Below are 19,933 nucleotides of genomic sequence, written 5' to 3'. Positions count from 1 at the left end.
AAAAAGCAACTGGGGCTTTACTTAATGAATTACCTGAGAAAACAAAAAATCAGGTGGTTTACTGAAAAAATACACCATACATGTCTAAAACACCAACTCAACTACGTGTACAACCTATCCAGCACAACATTGAAAACTTTGGAGACAACAGAGCATGCTAAGGAAGCTGTCGGCCAATGAAACCAACCTCATTTCTGTCTGAGTACGATACGATACATGGTCTGAGTTACACTAGATCTTCTTCACTGGGGTTGTAAGGCGGCATGCTCCCTGTCGCAACAGAACGGTGCACACCAAGCTTAAGGTACATAGCAAGTGGCAAAATGCTGGCAAGGGGATTTGCGTAGCAACATAATGAATGCACTATTAGGAATTCTTAAATAGATTCTTTCTCCTCCCATGCTACACTTTTGGGATAAGATCGATACGTCATATGCAAACATATCTGATTAACTGAGAACACAAAGGGGAGGGGGGATGTACGGCTCGTATTATCAATAGGCTCTAAGGGGTTTAATTTTATGACTGCTTTTACTTAGTACGTAGTATGAGAGAGCCATCTACAACATGTAACTGTAGGGTACTGCAGAACTGGCACTGAGAATGATTAACAACTGAATTTTAATTACAGCAAGTCAAGTACAATTTTACTTTCAACAATAGTGGATTGCACACTTTTTCCAACTTAAAGACAACCATAATAAAAAATTATTAAATAATAATAAAATGACATACAACTCTGCAGATATTTCTTGTGACCAACAGGAATGGTGAGAGATAACAGTCTTTCCAAATAAAAATACTTTGAATTAGTATAATGCAGTATATGCAAGTCTAAAAAGATGAAGTAAAACAACCAAAACATTAAACATCTTCCGGTATTTATGAACAGCAAATGAGGATGGCTATTCCTTCATGTAAAGCAAGAGATATCTGCAGATACTGTGCAAAAAATAAATAAATTCACAACAAATGTGTAGAGGACACTTTACTCCAAAAATGACAACCACAGTTAAAAATGTCATCAATTCAATATTGCTCAATGAGTAAAATCACCCTGACTGTTTCTTTTTTTAATTATATCATAGATGGAGAACAAGAGGGAATGAATCAGAGGAATACCACTGACAAATATAAACTCCAGCAAGACTACAATCAGCCATTTATGCTCAGCAATTCGTAAATTATAAATAGTAATGGAGACTGCTTTCTTTCTTAATTTTAACGTATAGTATTTTCATTCATGCTTATTATTTCTAATGAATACCCTACATGGTGAATGATTTTAGTTAAAAAATATTTACTACAAATTAGTGAAAAGTTGTCCTTTTAAAAATCTTCCATGAATATTCACCCAGACACCAATCAATCATAATCATATACCCTAACATTTGTAAAGTTTAATCATTCAAAGGGATGGAAGACTACCAAACCTTCAGAAGGTTTTAAAATTACAAGAAAACTGTAAGACCCTATCATAACTTGGAAATGCAAAAATTTACTCACATTTAAACAAATTTAATTTTTCCACTACAAACCCATCATTGACATTTGCACACATTCATGATCTCCATGAATGCTAGACTTAGCTCTGAATTCAAAAGATTGGCTGGATGGCTGCTGGAGGCACTGTGCATGCACCTCTTGGGTCCTTTAGTTCCAAACAGTTAAAACCTTGGCATCTCATATTATGTTAGTAACTGACGAGTTTTTGTCAACAAATCACTCTTGCTTCAATGAAATTACATTCATTTCACAACTAACTTTACAATAGCTGCAAATGACATTTAATCATGAATTCTACATGAGCAAGTCCCTGAAGTATCATTAAGAGAAAAAGTGGCTGATGACTGTACAAACAATTATATAGAAGGGGACATCTTCTGAAAATCTAAATCCTGGAGGATACCATCCTATAACAGAGGGTAGTATGATGAAGCAATGAATCTGCTTATCTAACTTGAAACAGGTACCAGCATTTCATTTCTACTACAGGTTTTGAAGACAGTCTTGACCATTGGTACCTCAAGCACTGAAGGAGCAGGCAAATCAAGCTTTACAGATAATCTTTTAAATCCTTAAAGCAACATCTAGGATCCGTGATGACCAAGAATGTGGGATAATCTAAATGATAAGTTTCACGTGAAACAAATGGCTGATTATATCTCTAGCAAGAGCCTAACAATAAGCACACAGATATCATGTGTCCATTTTCATTGGTCAAAAACATTACGACTCGATATCTGGTTTTCCCATTCTTAACTTTGTCCTCAAAATGTAGTTCAGAATATTAATGTGCTTTCAACCACAATGAGGAGTTGCTGTGCTTTAGCAATTTGCAATGAATTATACTTCATACAGTATACACTATTTGAGAAGTGCTCAACAGACTATTCTCAGTAAATAGTCAAACAATTACTGACAATTCCAATACTACTTAGTGAAGTTCTCTTGAAATCTGATGTTAAAAAATTAAGGATTACAATACTTCAAGTGCACTGTAGTCTACAGTATACAAAATACAAGAGCAAAGGGAGGGAAGAGGACTTTTAGATAACACAAATCAAGTATTTCACAGTGAAGAATAATGCCAATTACAAGATCTCTTATAAGGCAATAGAGGAAATCATTTAAATAAGACACACTGACACAAGTCACAAATTGAAAAAATGGTGTACTAGATGTAAAAGTAAACATGTTCTAATATGAATGTATATACAGTAGTCTAATGTCAAAAGACTCTGATCTATGCTAAACTATTGTAAAAAAATTTGTTAAAAAAAATATTGACAAGATGTGCATTTCATACAACTAAGCAATCTATTAGAAGTAAAGATCTGCATGTTTGTAATGAAGGCTCAGCTACTGTAAATGATGTACATAGACTAATGTTTTGGGAATGGGATTCCCTTTCTCACTAAGTACTGGAGAAGGGAGACTTTATATGTAACAAGATTCAGACATATTTACCTTTCAATGTTAACTGTTGAAGCATTACATGACTGGACTTTCTAGCGAATTCTATTTGACTAAATTTTGTATTAAAATAAAAGTATGATGTAAACCCTTACACTATCATTAATTATACCCATCAATATAGGAATACCAACACTGTTCTTGATCTCAATCTTTGTTTTGAAGTTACGTTTCTGGATATTTTCAGTTTTCAATACCCCAGTACCTGGATATTTTGTGTGCTGTCAGTGGTAACGAAGACTTAAAAATATGATCAGAGGACTATGAGTAATACGTGAATTTATAATTTACTATAAAAATCAAAGTGTAATCCTTTCGAGTTTTCTCTTTTCTTTGTTATGCAAAGCTTTTCATTTTTTCCTTGTTAAGAAATTCTCCCTGACCCCCCAACTAAAGGACATGTCATGATAAACAAGCAGACACCATGCCAAAATAATTTCTGGCGATGCTATTTCCAATGCTTCTTTACTACTCGCTAAATCATTCTAAAAACCTACATCTCACACAGCCAATGAAATATAGCAAGAATACAGAATTTGTATGCCAAGAGCTCCTGCAAAGCTTGCCAATAAAAATGCCTTTAAAATAAAGACTTTACCAATATTTTCATTCATTTTCAAACTACAGGCAAATAATGACATCATGAAAATAATAAAAGGCTTGTATCCCAAGGTCAATGTACTAACTACAATGCTGTTTCTTCTTTAAAGTGAGAAGCATTTCATGTCCCAAATTTAGAGAACGTTGCTTTTTTCAATACATGACTATTTTTAAATAATAAACTCCTATTTCACCACGTTGTTTTATATCACATGTAATAAAATAAAAATAAATTATATAAAAACCTGAATCAGGCACTTGCCGAAAATTTCCAAAGCGCACAACATAAGCAGCACAAAACATCCAAATACTTTTAAACTGATAAACCTAATTTCATTTATGCAGCAGATATAAGCATCCATGACATTTCAGCAGCAATGAAAATTAAACTTAGCCTTAGATCTAGAACACAAGACACACTTTCTCACCTGATGCTCGAGTGGGTCCTGAACTAAACGATACCGGGAAGACGGGGCAATACACTGCGGATATGAAGGCCTCAAAGGTTGTCGCTTCGCTGTACTGCTCAATGATGGTGTCCAGCGCTCTGGCCCTTTCCTCATAACTGGGGGTTGAGAGGCATTATGTGACGATGTGCATTGTGGAATGGAATGGAAAATCAAATTTAACTAAATCACAAGACAAAAAGTACTTTTCCTCAATAGAACTATAAACGAAAAACACTTACAAGTTTTGGTACAGTGCCAGTCTACTCCTCTTTGCTCTTGAAGCATTTAAAGCCGTAGTACGCACTAACCCAGGAAGGACTTTGTGAGCCACTATTGCACCATCAAAAAGTGGACCGAAAAATGGAACCTGTTCAGAGATATTTTTGTGATGAATTTATTTTCATTTTGGAAGGTAAACCACAATCACTACTAACAGAGTATGAATGGGTTCAAATTATGCATATATACTCTAATATCACAGATGTTTTACTATGATTGGGTTCCAACTGGGCATATAAACTGTAATATCACAGATGTTTTATCAATTGACATAAACAATCATATACAATTAAGCTTCAACTATCAATACTGTGGCCAATACAATGTAAGGCTTGTTTTTACACAAGAAGCTGAACATGGGAGCAAAGTGATGTTCAAAAAGATGGACAGCTAAATAATTAGAGACCAAAGAGCACAGATGAAAAGTCAAGGGCAGAAAGCAATAAAGCTAGGGCCAATGGGAGGCTGCAAAGAACCTTCATTTTCATCTAAAGTGTCCCAAACAAGGCACACTGTAAGTGGTACCCCCTACAGGCTACATAGCAAGTAATGAGAATATGTGACATTCTCAAGGGGAGTGCAAGAAAGTTGCAAATCTGAAAGTTAAAACGGATCAACCTTTTATGTTAGTCTCCTCAACATGAAACAACACATGGTTCACTTACATCTGGTTTTGTAGAGATTTGTATTCGATAGAGTCTGTTCGGTAAGGGATAAATCACAATGAGGACGTCACAAAACTCTGTTGGTATGATACCGCGTCTGTAGTCACGGATGTGCTCTGACCAAACAATGTGAACCTCGTCATTACCCAGGTGGCGAGTCTGCAATTGAAATGAAACATAAGCCCTACAAAATTAACACATTATCTAATGGAAAGTGGCAATTTCACCTTAATTCTGGGGCTAACAATACAAAAAGTATCAAATTATATTTTTATTAAAAAAAACATGCACATTGCTAATTACATTGGGAAGTTAAGCTACAGTGTATACATAGAATGATTCCTAACAGAAAAGAAATACCACAGTGCAGACTAACCTTTTGTAGCATGGCTTGTTCTGTAAATGAAGGCATCCTCGTAGATACGTGAAATATTACTTCCGTAAGGGACGTTGCATAATACGGCGCAGTTTCTCCCAGTAGAGCCATTCTTCTGGAGGCCTCCCAGGAAGCCAGTGTGCGTTGCTAACTCGACCTCCCAACCCAAACCAGCAACAAATTCCTAAAAGATTTCAGAGACAAGACTTTTAAGGAACCTCTGCTATACAGTATATCAATTCTTTGAGCTGTTATTTTGGTACAAATATTGTCTTCAAACAAATAATCAAAACTGACCTTTCAATATTTCTCTGTATCCACAAAAAGGTTAAGATTTATATAAAAAAAAAATCCAGGTCAAATTACCTCAAAACCCGCCGATCCTCCGCTGTTACTTAGAATAGACATCTTGTCTTCTTGCCCTTCTGCTACATATATCACAGCCAACTTATGAGTCTCTCGGCATTTCTTGGAAGAAAATTAGAACAAAACTTCAGTATGAAAAATTATTCCCATGGGGAAATATAACTATAAAATTTCTCCCCCAGTTACTTCCAACTTGCATACAAATTCTAAAATTTACAGTATATCTTCATACATTCTACCTTTTTACATACAAAATTACAGGAACCTATTGGATGTTTTTAACAGTGTAAGAATGTTTGAAGACTGCTACTACTGCACTGGTTCCAAAACCTTTCAAAACTCAATTACTGTACATACATAAACTTACGCAAAAGAATCTTCCTCATCTAAAAATATATTTGACATACCTGATTATCTAAATTTTTCAGCTCTCTAAGTAACTTGTCATTTTTCTTGAGTGTGTTGATTGATCGTCTCTTCTCCCAAGACGCTAATCCTAGCTGGTCGATGAGGAGCCTCCCTTGCTGAAAGACTGACCTGGATTCTATAGGTGCTGGGCAGTGGATGGTAGGGCACACCATGCTGAGAATTCAAGGGCAATTAATGATTTAGAAGAATGAATAAAATCTACAAGAAGTACCTTACATACATATTTTGGGACAAAAATCTGTTAAGATATCACAAATACTATCTAACTTATAACATTTCAATCAAAATCAGCAATATCAAATAGTGCAGACTGAATCCTATCATAAGCCTCTACAGAAATTCCATCTTGCATCAAATCCCAAGGCAACTAATTTCAAAGTCAGTCTTACTTGTGATCATTGGAATGTCTACTGAAGAACTCGTTTTCAATGTTCCTCTGATTAAGGATGGTCGAGATGGCCTCGTGCTGAGCTTCAATGGGCAAAGTAGGAGGTGGTCCGATTGCCTCGTTGAGGGCATGGCCAAATTGTTCCAAAACTTCTGGGCTTGTATGACCAACATAATTCAATAACTGTAACAAGAGCATAAGATGAATAAATGTGCCTAAAGAAGTACCTTTGCAAAATTTCACTGAACCTGCAGCTGTTTTCTGTAATTGTATTAGTTTTTGTAAACCTTTCTTTCCAGTGTTTCCTAATTGTCACATTGCTAATCTACATTGCTAAAGTATACAAGTAAATAATGGTGTCTTACAAATTTTACTAAAAGATCTTACATCATCCAAATTATCCAAGTCTTCTGCAGAATCTTCATGCGTTGGCAGAATTCCTGGAGGGCGATGGCGCAACGTGTGTCTGGGAGGGGAGGTGATTAGGAGGGACGAAGACATGGTATCATCCCTGTTGGCCAGATGACTCAGTCCTCCTGGGGGTGTGAACTGGACCCCTAAACCAGTGTAACCACCAGATATGGGAGGCGATGGCAAAACACCTGCCTGCTGGTGGGAAAAAAAAAGGATTTAAAAAATCAGACATAATGACCATCTGTCAAACTTTCCTTCAAGCTTTATCATTATAATTTAGAAATGTACAAAGCAAGTTGCGCAATTTGTAAAAGAAAAAGCACTGGTAACAAAATGCAATACTGAAAACAATATAAATGTTCAGTCTTAAAGGAAGCAAAACATACCCCAGGTGATACTGCAGCTTGCTGTGGAGGCTGTGTCTGGAGTTGCTGCGGTACATGATGCTGGTTGTATGCACGAGAGGGCTGTTCCTGAACGGACTCTGATGGAGGAGCATAAAGGAGTGACGAGTCCCAAGAGAACTTGCCGGACAAGTCACGAAGAATAAGCCTCACCTGAAGGAGAGTGAATGCGTAGAGAATTACGATTCAACTATTAGGTAATGAAGCTTCTGACCTTTCTCAATGGACCCTTAAAAGGAACCAAATACAGACCAATTTTGGCTTTTTTGAAACATTTTTTAAGACAAAAAAATCATCACAAAACTAAGAGTAATAATAACAAAATAACAATGCAACATAAGAAAATTATGAAAATGTCTAATGACCCCATAACAAAAGTTACAAATGACCAAAAATAAAAAACTCAAAACTCCCTTAAAAATCTTAAGCTAAAACTTTCATTCAAATGTCAAGTTTCAGAATCAACCAACCTCTGTATTTGGAGTTTTAAAACGAACCTCTGAATTCGGAGTTTTAAAACCAGCTGTAGCAGCGCAGCCAGGGACTTGGAGAGCTGGCAACTGCACTAAAGACAGTAGGCACGACTGGTTCAGCGCAAACAGTTGGATATGGGGCGATAAAAACACTTCAGAGGAGAGTTCATCCCCTGACAGGCCTGGAACATCATCACCTTCCACGACGAGGGATGACAGACGCTGTGCACCAACTCCCAAAGGAAAATGCCACAAGTGGTTCATGAAGTGGCTGGTTATCTGTGGAAGATAAAATAATGTAATTCATCGGCTTGCAAAAATGTTTAACTACAATTGATAAAATGATGTACTTCACTGGGTTGCAAAATGTTGAACTGAACTATTATTACATCTACAAATTCAATTACAAAACCACACAGATTGCATTTTAATTTTTCTCTTCACATGAGGTGGTATAATTATTGACAACTTCACATGAGGTGGTATAATTAATGACAAGTAAAAAGAAATTGTAGAAAGGATATACATACAGATCTTGCAGCCAACTTGATGGTGGAGGTACAAGAAGCAGGAAAGGAGGCCCTCTTCAGCGAGTCTCCTCTTGTTGTGGAATCCATACTCCCACTCCTTCCTGTTTCTTCACGAACATGACTGTCAAAGTCAACCACTTCCAAATTGGGAGACCGTATCAAAGTTCCCTTCTTACCACTTGCAATGGAATGGAGCACCTTCAAAGGGAGTGCAATTTTATTACTACATATGTTTCATTGCTAAAAGAATAAATGACAAATTACACTATGTATGGTACTGTGTCAAAGTGATTTCCTGGAAAAACAATAGGGAAAAAAATTAATCCACACCTTAAAAACGTGTTGTAAAAGAGGCTGTTTGTCTTGAGTAGGCTGAATGAGAACCTGCTGTGGCATTCGCATGACCCATTCTGCCAAGCAGAACATGGATGAAAGCACTAGGTGTTTTCCCTCGTTATTCGACGTCAAAATCGTGTCTGTTCCAATTGCTCCCAGGGTTTGGCACAGCACCTGAAATGTACAACAAAATTAGAGCTTCAGAAATAATACATACCTAAACAAAATTCAAAAGGTTAAATACTGTATGTGCAAGATAAGCATAAGCCTTAAGTTGCAAAAGGAAAAAATAAAAGTTAAAAGTCAATTCACCACAAACCCATCATGAATCTCTGACATAGTCTATGCATGCACCTGTGTGAATGCCAGAAACTCCATTCCTCAGTAGAAGATAATAGATCTATTGGTACAAGTTACCTCAGGTCTCTTAGGGAATAACTGACTAACTTCTTGTGTATCTATTGACAAGTTAGTAACTCATGATCTTCCCAAGACTTTTTGGGGATTCAGAACTTATGCAAGCATGGCTGGGCTCCCTTCTTTCAAGAACTTTCAATCAGTGTCACTGGGTTTGTTTCACACAGGTTAAGGCTATTTGTGATTAGTGGGTTTGTATGAACAAATCAACACTGATACTCGCTATTTAAAGTAAAATCAACAATATTGGCTTTAACCATGCCCTATTGTTGCATGTTACTAACATGTTCAAAAAATTAAAATTGATCCATCAAAACAGTCCTGATAATACTTTTGGCCTTCAACAATTTAGGTTTTAAAGGGAACAAGCCTGAGTATCTACAAGCATCAGAGGTAATACTTTGCTCCAAATTGCTGACTAACAATGTCAACAGCAATATATATTGAACATAGGAAAATAAGTCATTTGAGCTTCAAATACATATAATTACCTGTATTATTCTAGTTGGAACATCTGGGTAATGAGTGAGAAATGCTTCAGCATGATCACACAAAAGCAGCAGAAGATCAGCAGCCACTTGGCCGACCAGACGGCCAATCTGCAAAGAATACCAAAAATTTCTAAAAACAAAGGAATGCTATTTCAATGAAGACGCTCCTTCTGATAATGGTAATCATGCAGTCACTACTCTTTGTTAAAAAGGAAGTTATATCTCACAATTTCTTTAAATCAAGCATGACTTGGTTCTGAATATGCAATATGGGGTTAAGTGTTACATAAATTGGAAACATTTATCAGTCATCATGCAGTTATTGTCACTTTTGAACTTTTACTTACATCTTGAAACTGTACTTCTCAAAAATGCTATAAACAAGCAATTATTAACTTGCTGCTCTGAGAAAACATTACAAGGTGACTTACTTGTAAGGTATGCATCCGTCTAAAGACTGATAATTTTAAATGCCTAGCACATATACCAACAAAATTAATGAAGATTTATATATTGCAAATTATCTTTTGATATTTTTCACATTTTACACCATTTTTACAATTCTACTGATTTACTACACACAATATATACTTATATTAAAGCCCACAGTTAATCAAAGAGCTGCATGGATTCTGAATTAGGAAACCCTACAAAAAGAATACAGGACTTAGTAACAATCCTCCAAAAAAAAGTTGACAATAATTCTGAATGAAAATTATATCTAATACCTCCTGGGGTGCCCCAACAACTTATTCAACTTTTTGACAATCAATTAATGAAAAGGGTGTTCATTCATTTTAATTCTGATCTTAACATGACAATAAAATACAGGTTTTCATTCACATGAAGTACATTACAAAGCACTGATATAAAAAAAGTGGGGTTTTCTTTTTGAAATAAAGGAATCATGCAATCAATGCAAGCATATATCCGGACTTGCATGCTTGTGCCGTAGTGTAAACAAAATTAATTACTATTTATAACTTTTTTTGATCAACAGACAAGAGACAGCAATAAATTTGCAGGCAACGAGTGCAAATTCAATTCAAGACCCACTGACAAATGCAAACTCCTTAGCAAGGAAGGATTCCACTACCAAAAACTTGTCAAGTACCCTTGTACCTTACTGTACACAATATTCTGAACAGTGACGTTCCACCCCAACTGCAATTTAATTTGAATTAGTATCAATTAGTTTGTTAAATTGGTCACTTCTAGCCATTAATCAGCTATTGCACTATTGCACTTGCTCTGTACCTTATATACAAATCTGAAACAAGAGTCTTCCTTTAGAATTAACACCGCTAATTTTGTTTACTTCCAAATTCCTTTTCAACGTTTGATTTTTCTGGAAAGAATACATTTTAATCATTTTAAATCTGATATTGCCAAATAGCATTATAAGCTAGTTGCAATATTTCACATATCTGGTACCTTCAAAGAACTACAAATTAGAACATCAAATGAAATATACGCATTATCAAAAAGAACCCAAGACTAAATACATACATACAGCAGGTTTTCATACAAAGATAATAACAAATGCTGAAAAAAAATCTGGCAAGGATGCATGACATTTCACAGGGAAATTTTACATTCATACAAAAATTTTGATCTTTGAAAGAAAAAAAAAAAATCAATGAAAATCACTGTATGTATCAAAAACTACGTCTCCATCCCATTCCAATACATGTCACACAAAATACCTCAGCAGTCTGGGCCAGGTGCTTAGATGGGTGCGATGAAGAAACAGCTTGCTAGAATGCAAAACACTGATCAGTTTAAACATGCAAAAACAAAAACAAAAAAAAAACCTGCTAATATTGCAAATACAATAAAATTCGTGTGCTGAATGTGTAGCAGCCCAACAAAATACGCCATTCACAAAAACTGGAAAACACTTTCAAGTCAAAAACAAAGAGGAAAGAACAACGTAAAGCCGGATGCTGTTTAGACAGGAGGACTTGATGTACAGGTTCTTTTCAAGTACAGATGAAATCCTATCTTTCTGCAAGTTACCTAAACTATGAACTTCTTTCAAAAAAGAATGAGATTAACGAGATTTTTAAGATTAACAAGAGACAACTGTAAAATGGATGTTCTTCCGTGGGAGTCTTCAACTGCCTTCCTGTGGGAAACTTGATTTCGCATAAATTTAAATGAATATGAACCCAGTTATGACCATACACCTGAAGGAATCAAAAGTCAAGAGATACACTCTTAAGCCATCTCACAGAAAGTATGAATTTCCATTACAGTATACATGATATTCCCACTAAAAGTTGTCACTCCCAGCAAGTACTTTGTAAGGCTATTTTTGATTGGCATTCATTTCTTTCAGTTACATCAGCTTACCTGGAATGATGACAATATAAGAGACAAACCAGCTGGCCCTTAAATCTGGGTATGTTAACCTGGTCTGCCAAGTATATTTCTACAAAAAGATATTCACTAAGGAAATTCCAATTTAGCTTACAGTTGTAGTTTCCTCTTTTGAGACACACTTTTCCCAAAACAAAGCTAATTCCTAATTTTTTAATCCAGCTACACATTCAACATACAATTACTGTTAGCACTAACACTTAAATAAGATAATGGGAGTCAAATTTACACCAAGCTACTATATTGAAAAATTACATCAAACAAATGACTGGCAAAGCAATTATGAAATGCTAAAAAGGCCTAAGCACAGGACACAGAGGTTCCATGCAGTCCTTGAAGGTTAAAATTACTCTGGAAACATGCAAAATAAGATCTACAGGTACGGTATACTCATTTTCATACTTGCAAGTCTAGGTACGACAAAAATTGGGACTGGTTCTCGTTAAGAGAAAATCTTGACTATCACAATACTTATAAGTTAGTGAGTTACTTCTCAAATCACACAGCAATGCGCAAGCCTACAAACACACATTGCATCTGGCAGAATTAAACTCAAATCCTGATCACCAATAAAGGAAATAACAGTACTTCAAATAACGGAAGATTTTTTTAAGCAACATCATCAACACCGACAGAGACTTACCTTGAGGGATGCAAGAAGGACGTTGATGGCCTCATTAACTTTGGTGTGGAAGGTCTGGTGGGCCAACTCGTGATAAACATAAATGGCCAAGGTGCAAAGCGCAAGCGACCTGGTGTGCCACCATCCGTCTCGCTTTCCACTCTTCAGTAAGACATTCACCAAGTGGTCCTGTAGACAAAAGGCCACATGAGTTCTCTCAAGTAATGAAATTAATCACAAGATACTTTCAACAACTGGTCAAAACTGATTACATCAATTTCCCGAGACAAACAATGGCTTCAATTGTAGTTTATGGGGAGCCAAAAGGTAAGATCACCTTCAAAAGAAGAGAGGTTGAATCTCCCGTACTTATCCAGTCACAGTATCTTGAATCTCAAAACAGATACATCATTGCTAGAATGAAATGAGCAATGGAAAAATATCAGCACTTTCTGACAGCCCCAAAGATATTGGAACTTGAACAGAATTACAACGTCATACATACTTTTACATCTGAACAATTCATGAGGGCCAAATCAGTGGCCGCGGGTTGCAGGACTGGCATGGACGGGTAGAGTGAGGACAGAGGCAGCAATGACCCCAGTAGGCTCAAGGCATCAAGCCGAGGAGATTGCTGAAAAAGAGTAATGATCAAAAACTCCAGCAAAATTAAGGGCAACAAAATAAGAAACTGAAATCCTACACTACTGTGCAATGTCTATGTAACTGATGAAATAAAACAAGACTGTTTCCTTGGCCAAAGAATTCTTATTGTCACTATTTCTTCAAGAAGTAGGGATATTGAAAGTGATTACGCATCAGCACTATTTTAGAAGAACTTACAACTTTGGTATCAGGAGAGGTAATGACGGTGTTCGTGGCAAAAATAAAATCTAGCGTAAGCATGGAAGCACCTGGTAAGCCTAGTGAGAAGAAGTTTGGGCTGCACTCACTCACTAATGTGTTGATAATCTCCTGAAAAATAGAAAATGTAGTTTTAAATCATATCTCTCTTAATATTGTGATAATTATTTCAATTGTGATTTCACTGACCACAATAAACTTTTTGTAGCCTCTCTCTAAGTAAACCCAAAGGATTTTTTTTTAAATACTGTATGGACAAAAACTACAGCGTGAAAAAACTGGAGACTGGAAACCAAGGTTTAATGAGCACAAGTAAATGCATCAAGTAACATAATCCTACATAAGAATAATTTATAGGAACTGACTGGATACATTTAATCACTACTGGGTAACTCAACCAAAAGCACTAGGCTAAAATACTAAACAATCGCAGAACTGGCATAAATGGCTTATTTTTAATGATAAATTAAACAAATAGTTCTTTAAAACCTCATTAACTGAATCAATCGGAAATTACGAAGATTCTGCCTTGATTTCTTTGACTGATCTGCTTCCTAAACAATGACAACATCCACAATGAAATTCTGCCTACCTGATCAGGCCCAACAAGACCTTGATGAAGGACTCGGTAGAACTGAGTGAGGATATCTTTCGGTGGTGGGATGTCGTGCTGCCTCACCATCATCATGCAGAGTAATCGATACGCTGAGGTTTTGCCACGGTGAAATTGTGCTGGCAGTGTTAGGGCCTGCAAAAAACAAGAAAATAAATCAGATACTATTATTATTATTATTACTATTATTATTACTCAAAGATGAACCCTATTCAATTTGAACAAACCCACTGGGGCCATTGACTTGAAATTCAAGCTTTCAAAGAATACTGTGTCAAGTAACATGACAAGCAGCATATTCTACGTTAAAAATTTTACGAGCAAGGTAAATGACTAACCTGTATATTAACATGAAACATCTATAACTTTTAAGCTACAGTTTGATAGTAGGTCTATATCAATGATTTCACTGCCAAGCAAAGTAGTTTAAACCGACAAGCAAATACTGTAAACGCTTAGGAACATAAAATCTTTTTCTTTCCATGCTTTTTTGTTCTTTTCCATGAACACGGTTTACCTAAATTGCAAGGGGGGGTTTATGATACCAGCGCAACACTCAGGCATTCATTTCACCATCTCACCTTGAAACACCAAGGAGCGACTAGCAAAAGAGGAGGTATGAGTTCTGGAGGCTCAGGGCTGCTTTGGTTATCCACCGATATACTCTGGTTGTTCCGTAACTGCAAAATATCAAAAGACAAAATGCATAAGAATATCTGTGCTTTAGCATCCTTACAATATACAGTGAACCCCCGTATTCGCGGGGGGTGCGTCCCACAGCCCCCCGCAAATAGCTAAAATCCGTGAATACTTAAAACCCCTATAAAAAACTTAGAACTGCCCATTTTTATAGTTTAAACACAGAAAAACCCTGTAAAAATGCATATACCTGAGTAGTTTAATAGTTTTATCACAAAAAGTGCATTTATTCATGAAAATTATATGACAATACAGTAATTAGTGAATATTTCTCAGCGAAAAATACCGCGAATGGGCGAATTTTCCGTGAATAATGGCTAGATATGTTCCACAGAGAAACCCGCAAATGAGTGAGTCCGCGAATCATGAGAACGCGAATACAGGGGGTTTACTGTACTTGCTCAGTATTGGAGAAAATCAAACTTCAAACCAAAATGATTGTCAGAGCACCTTCAATCAAAGTAAGAGGGCCTTTGTGTTAGTAACATCCATGAGTTCAGTAAGCTCAAAAGAGGAAACAAATATGATAGGACAATGGTTTGGAGGAAGTCCTAATTCACCCTGGAAGAGGAATCTAGTGTGATCAAGTTCAAAAACATCTCGAAAAACTAAACATATTTACATGACACTTATGAACATTGTCTATTTAAAAGTTCTTAATGCAAACCCAAAATCTGTATTTCATTTTCACAGCAAAAATCACCACCTTCACTAGAGTCTCTGTGAGTTCGGAGAGGTACTTGAAGATCTGCGCGTGTATGTTGGGAGAAGCCACATCATTAGGATCCCCAAGGAGACCTAGCACTCTTCGCCACAACACGACAGCTACGTCTGGAAGCCACCCGCGGACTGTGCCTCCAGACATAACTGAGCGCTGTTCTGACGACAAACCTCCCTCTAAAGTGTCTGAAAACAGAAGCAGCATCAATTTATTAAATCTGGAAGTACTGAACACAGTATTTTGTACTAAATACAACCCATCAACAACCAATAGGGGTACTCAAAAGGAAAAGACAGATTTTAAAATTAATGTAATACAAATAATTAACGTTACAATTACTTTAACACAATACGGGCTGAGGGGTAAGCAAGCTATCTACTACTTTACGTATAGGCCGAAGAAATGAAACATTCATTTCTACGCTTGGTAATAAAATACCAATTAAACAAAAAACAATAAAAGACAGCTTACCTATACTCGCTGTATCACCCCCAAGTTCAATCTGCATTGGAGAATCTTTCATGGAGGATGATTCCACACCAGAAGAGGGAGATGGAGATGGTGTGCGAGAATCTTCTTCCCCGTAACCTAGCAATTATAAAGATATCATTACCTGAGACTGTATATTTGGAAAGTGTCTTCTTCATTCACCCTGAAAAATTAATCTAGTGTGATTGTCAAAAAACCTTGAAAAACTAAACAGAAGTATGTGATACTAAAGAACAATATATTTCTAAGAGTGCTTAATGCAAACCCAGAATTAATAGTTACCATTTTATTTGCCACCAAATGTTCCCAAGCTAAAATAATTTTCTAAAAGAAGAAGACCAATAATATCCCAGCATGAGATTATGTCTCAGCTGTTAAGCCAGCTTCATTCTTTGAGTAGTTAGCCTTTGACTACTGGAATGAAGGGCAGTGGATAGGAAATTATAGAGAGGTTATTGGTTCATTTAAAGAAACTTTGATTTTAAAAAATTACATTGGTTACTGGTTCAAGTAAAACCTGTAACTTAGTGTCTAAACTCGATTTATGTACAGGATCCATACTATCAAGTCCCTACTTTGAAACTTAAAGGATCATCTGGGTCTGACTGATACATGAGATACGATAGATAGGATAAACTGATTCATTACACATGGATGGGCAAGCGTGTGTCTAATGACCGTAAGATAAGAAGTTGAACACTGTACAGGATGAAGCACAGAGTACAAACGCATCAGTCACATTCAAAAACACGTCAACATGGGGGTTGATACAATTTACCCTCTGTAAGTGATGCAAAAGCCAATACCCACAGAAGTCTGCCCATACCCAGTCTGTGTTACTTTGGATGCCATAATGGAAATGTGACAAAAAGAGAGGCAGCAGATGACAGTTTAACCTGCCTCTAAATTTCCACAGAAACAGACTGTCTACTACACTACTACTACAGGACTTAATGAGAATGACTCTAAACCACCCGTAGGTTTACAGCCCTTGATTAAAATTCTGTAAATGTCAATCCTAAATCAATATTCTGGCTTGACAGTTCAGACCAGATGAATCTCACCAGCCATGGTACTAATGTTCTTCCTCTTTAAATTTTTTCTGGGAGCACTAAGCTGACAAATGAAGTGGCACTTAAGTTATGGGTTTGTATTTAAAAAAATGAACATTAATAAGACATATTTGACATTTTTCTGTCTATGAAATTTGTATATCTGTGTAATAAACCAATTACTGCAATCTGCTTCTTGTAAGTATGTACTGTAGCCCTTTAAAAGCAAAATAAAAATAATTCAACCAAAATCATTCCAAAAAGTAAGCTGTAGTGTGTAAGTCTGCCATACTTGAATAATTTTCGTGACTTGCTTAAAAAAATTCTCTGTCCTATAAAAGCATGGAGAGAGTCCACACTTCAAATTCAATACCAACTGCTAACTGAAACTTCACCCAAAATGTGTGAGTTATGCTTCAAAGTCAAACCAAAGTGGTTGCAATTTATTTACGAAACAAAATCAACTGGGCACAATGAACACAAACCCTTCGTAGTCAATACTTGTAACTATATATATATGCATTCACCATCACAAACCCTTCGCTCAATGAAGCTGCAAAAAGCCGGAGGGGGAGCTCTGGACCTACCGTGCGAGAGGGTCTCCAGCGACTTTGATCTGGTGCCGTGCAGGTAACGGTGCGTGGGTACTTGGCCATCACAGTCCCCTGGGATTGTAGGTAACCATTCATGAACAAAACTACATTCCTCAAGCACTACGTTCTATGTTCATCAAGCATACTGACTTCAAATATCAATGAACAAAATTAAATAAATAAACGAAAACTTCTCATATCTTTCAATTGATCACAGAGGCACTGAAGTACATGATTTTTACATGACTGCATTTACATAATACAGGGACAGACCCACAGTCCTTGTTACAGAAATAAACAAATGAAAATGTGCAGATATGAGGGTCTAATTTAGACATGTAGGTTAGAATTAATTGGGATCAGGGGGGAAAAGGTTTTACAGTATTCCAAATACTCATATCACTGGGCTGTGTGATTTTAACAGGCAAAATTATGATGGGAAGGTTCTGCTACACATCTCTTAAGTCAGGGTGGTCAACAATTACATTCTACTCCTTACAATGTGTATTATGCAACCTTCGTTACAAACAACTTGGTGCAGGCTACACTGAAACGTGACAGTACACACCATCTTGCCACCATACATTGTGAAGACTTTCATCCGGAAATTTTAAGATTTTGTTTTTACTCTCAAACTTTAATGGGAACTTATCAGAACATAAATGTCTGTAATTCATAAACAAAATACATTAGAGGTGCTCAGGCTCTTGCAAAAATTTATCTCAGTCAAAGAATCAAATTTTATAGGTAATAAATACCAAACGAGGTAAAAGTCCATTAGTAGAGCGGCCACATCAACTCTGACTAATTCAGTATTTTTGCAAACTCGAATAGCTGGTATCATTAGGGCTTTGGAAACTAACAGAACATACTAGTACAGGCAGTCCCCAGTTATCGGCGGGGTTCTGTTTCTGAGGGTGTGATGATAACCGAAAATCGCCGCTAACCGAAAATTGGTGATTTTCAGAGCTTTTTCAGCAATTTTCGGGGCTTATCGGCGATTTTCAGTTATTGGCACCTCTGTTAGGTATGTACTGGCGCCAATACCCAATTATTGGCACCGAAAAGCGCCGATTTTCAGTTATTGGCGCCTCTGTTAGATATGTATTGGTGCCAATACCCAATTATCGGCGCCGATAAGCAGAAATCTGGCGATTTTCGGTGCCGAAAATTGCCGATTTTCATCGCTAGACAAGCGCCATAAAACCGAACCCGCCGTTAACCGGGGACTGCCTGTACTGCATTTCCTTTGCCTTGTGACTCCAAAGGGAGACAATACACAATTTTGAAACATTTTTCATAGGCAATTATGATGCACTACTGTAGCGTACTTCTCAACAATACAAATGAATAAACTACACACAAACACAAAAAAGGGAGGGGGGGGAGGTTTCAGTATATTTACAAATAAATCAAATTTTTTTTTACTACTTATTTAAACATTTACAGGGATTTCATTCTGATACAAAACAGGACCAAATTAAATTGAAAGCAATACAATGAAGGACCAACATTTCTATATGTACTTGTGGACTTTTACCTTACATATCTGTAATATCTTTTCAGTACTCAATAATGACAACAATGCAACACAACTGGTCAGCCAAAATAAATGCAAGACCACGACAGAAAGGACAAAATCCAGAATACCTCAAAGAGCAAATAGGTTCATATCTCACTAAAACAACATTGCTGAAGAACATCAAGAGGTCTGGTTAAACAAATCATTTATAGCTAACTAACTGAAGAACATCAAGATTAATCTGGGTTCCTTCACAAGAACCACTCCACTATCACTCATTATCATTTCCAATCCTTCATTCTCTTACAAACTCTGCAGAGACCAAGTGGATGAAACTCTCCATAATAAACTGAGAAGGGTTGCTGATTGTTACACCATACCAGATAATCTACTCTCCAATGAACAAGACCATTTCAGCTGCTTAAAATCCCCAGACTGATAATATACTGTGCATTACTTTGTATTTTTTAATTGTCTTCAAATAAACTCAAATGAATTTTACTCATTCAGAACAAATCTCTTGAAAACCTGAGTCCATATTTTTATCAAGAAAATACAAAATGAACAAGAAAGTAAATAATAACTAATTTCTGCCATCCTCCAGCAAAACAAAGTATCTAGTTCAAAACTAATAATAGTTCTTTCAGCAATCCTTTCAGCCTGGCTTTTTGTTACCTGCTACAACTTCTATCCCTCGTTTAAAAATTCATCGTGAAAGTGCACGCATTCTAATCAAAAACCAATTTTGTTCTTACAGAAATGCCTACACTTGAAATGTTTTGG

At 36.4% G+C, this 19,933-nt stretch overlaps 1 protein-coding gene across 1 annotated transcript in view; it reads right to left on the bottom strand.

Annotated features, from left to right (window-relative positions):
* The window catches only part of LOC136852904 (ral GTPase-activating protein subunit alpha-2), a 38,619-nt gene that overhangs the window by 7,550 nt on the left and 11,136 nt on the right, over nt 1-19,933 (bottom strand). The window contains 23 exon segments of the mRNA XM_067127857.1: nt 4,005-4,141; nt 4,265-4,392; nt 4,970-5,128; nt 5,346-5,444; nt 5,446-5,529; nt 5,712-5,813; nt 6,119-6,293; nt 6,530-6,711; nt 6,916-7,137; nt 7,329-7,499; nt 7,817-8,098; nt 8,350-8,547; nt 8,680-8,859; nt 9,594-9,701; nt 11,300-11,350; nt 12,619-12,786; nt 13,103-13,231; nt 13,441-13,572; nt 14,054-14,209; nt 14,656-14,754; nt 15,480-15,679; nt 15,966-16,082; nt 17,623-17,700. Coding sequence (XP_066983958.1) covers nt 4,005-4,141; nt 4,265-4,392; nt 4,970-5,128; nt 5,346-5,444; nt 5,446-5,529; nt 5,712-5,813; nt 6,119-6,293; nt 6,530-6,711; nt 6,916-7,137; nt 7,329-7,499; nt 7,817-8,098; nt 8,350-8,547; nt 8,680-8,859; nt 9,594-9,701; nt 11,300-11,350; nt 12,619-12,786; nt 13,103-13,231; nt 13,441-13,572; nt 14,054-14,209; nt 14,656-14,754; nt 15,480-15,679; nt 15,966-16,082; nt 17,623-17,700 — 3,357 coding nt within the window.

This window comes from Macrobrachium rosenbergii, chromosome 26 (genome assembly GCF_040412425.1).
Source record: "Macrobrachium rosenbergii isolate ZJJX-2024 chromosome 26, ASM4041242v1, whole genome shotgun sequence".
Classification (NCBI taxonomy): domain Eukaryota; kingdom Metazoa; phylum Arthropoda; class Malacostraca; order Decapoda; family Palaemonidae; genus Macrobrachium; species Macrobrachium rosenbergii.
The sequence above is the reverse complement of the archived record's forward strand: the minus strand, read 5'-3'. Positions and strand labels throughout refer to the sequence as shown.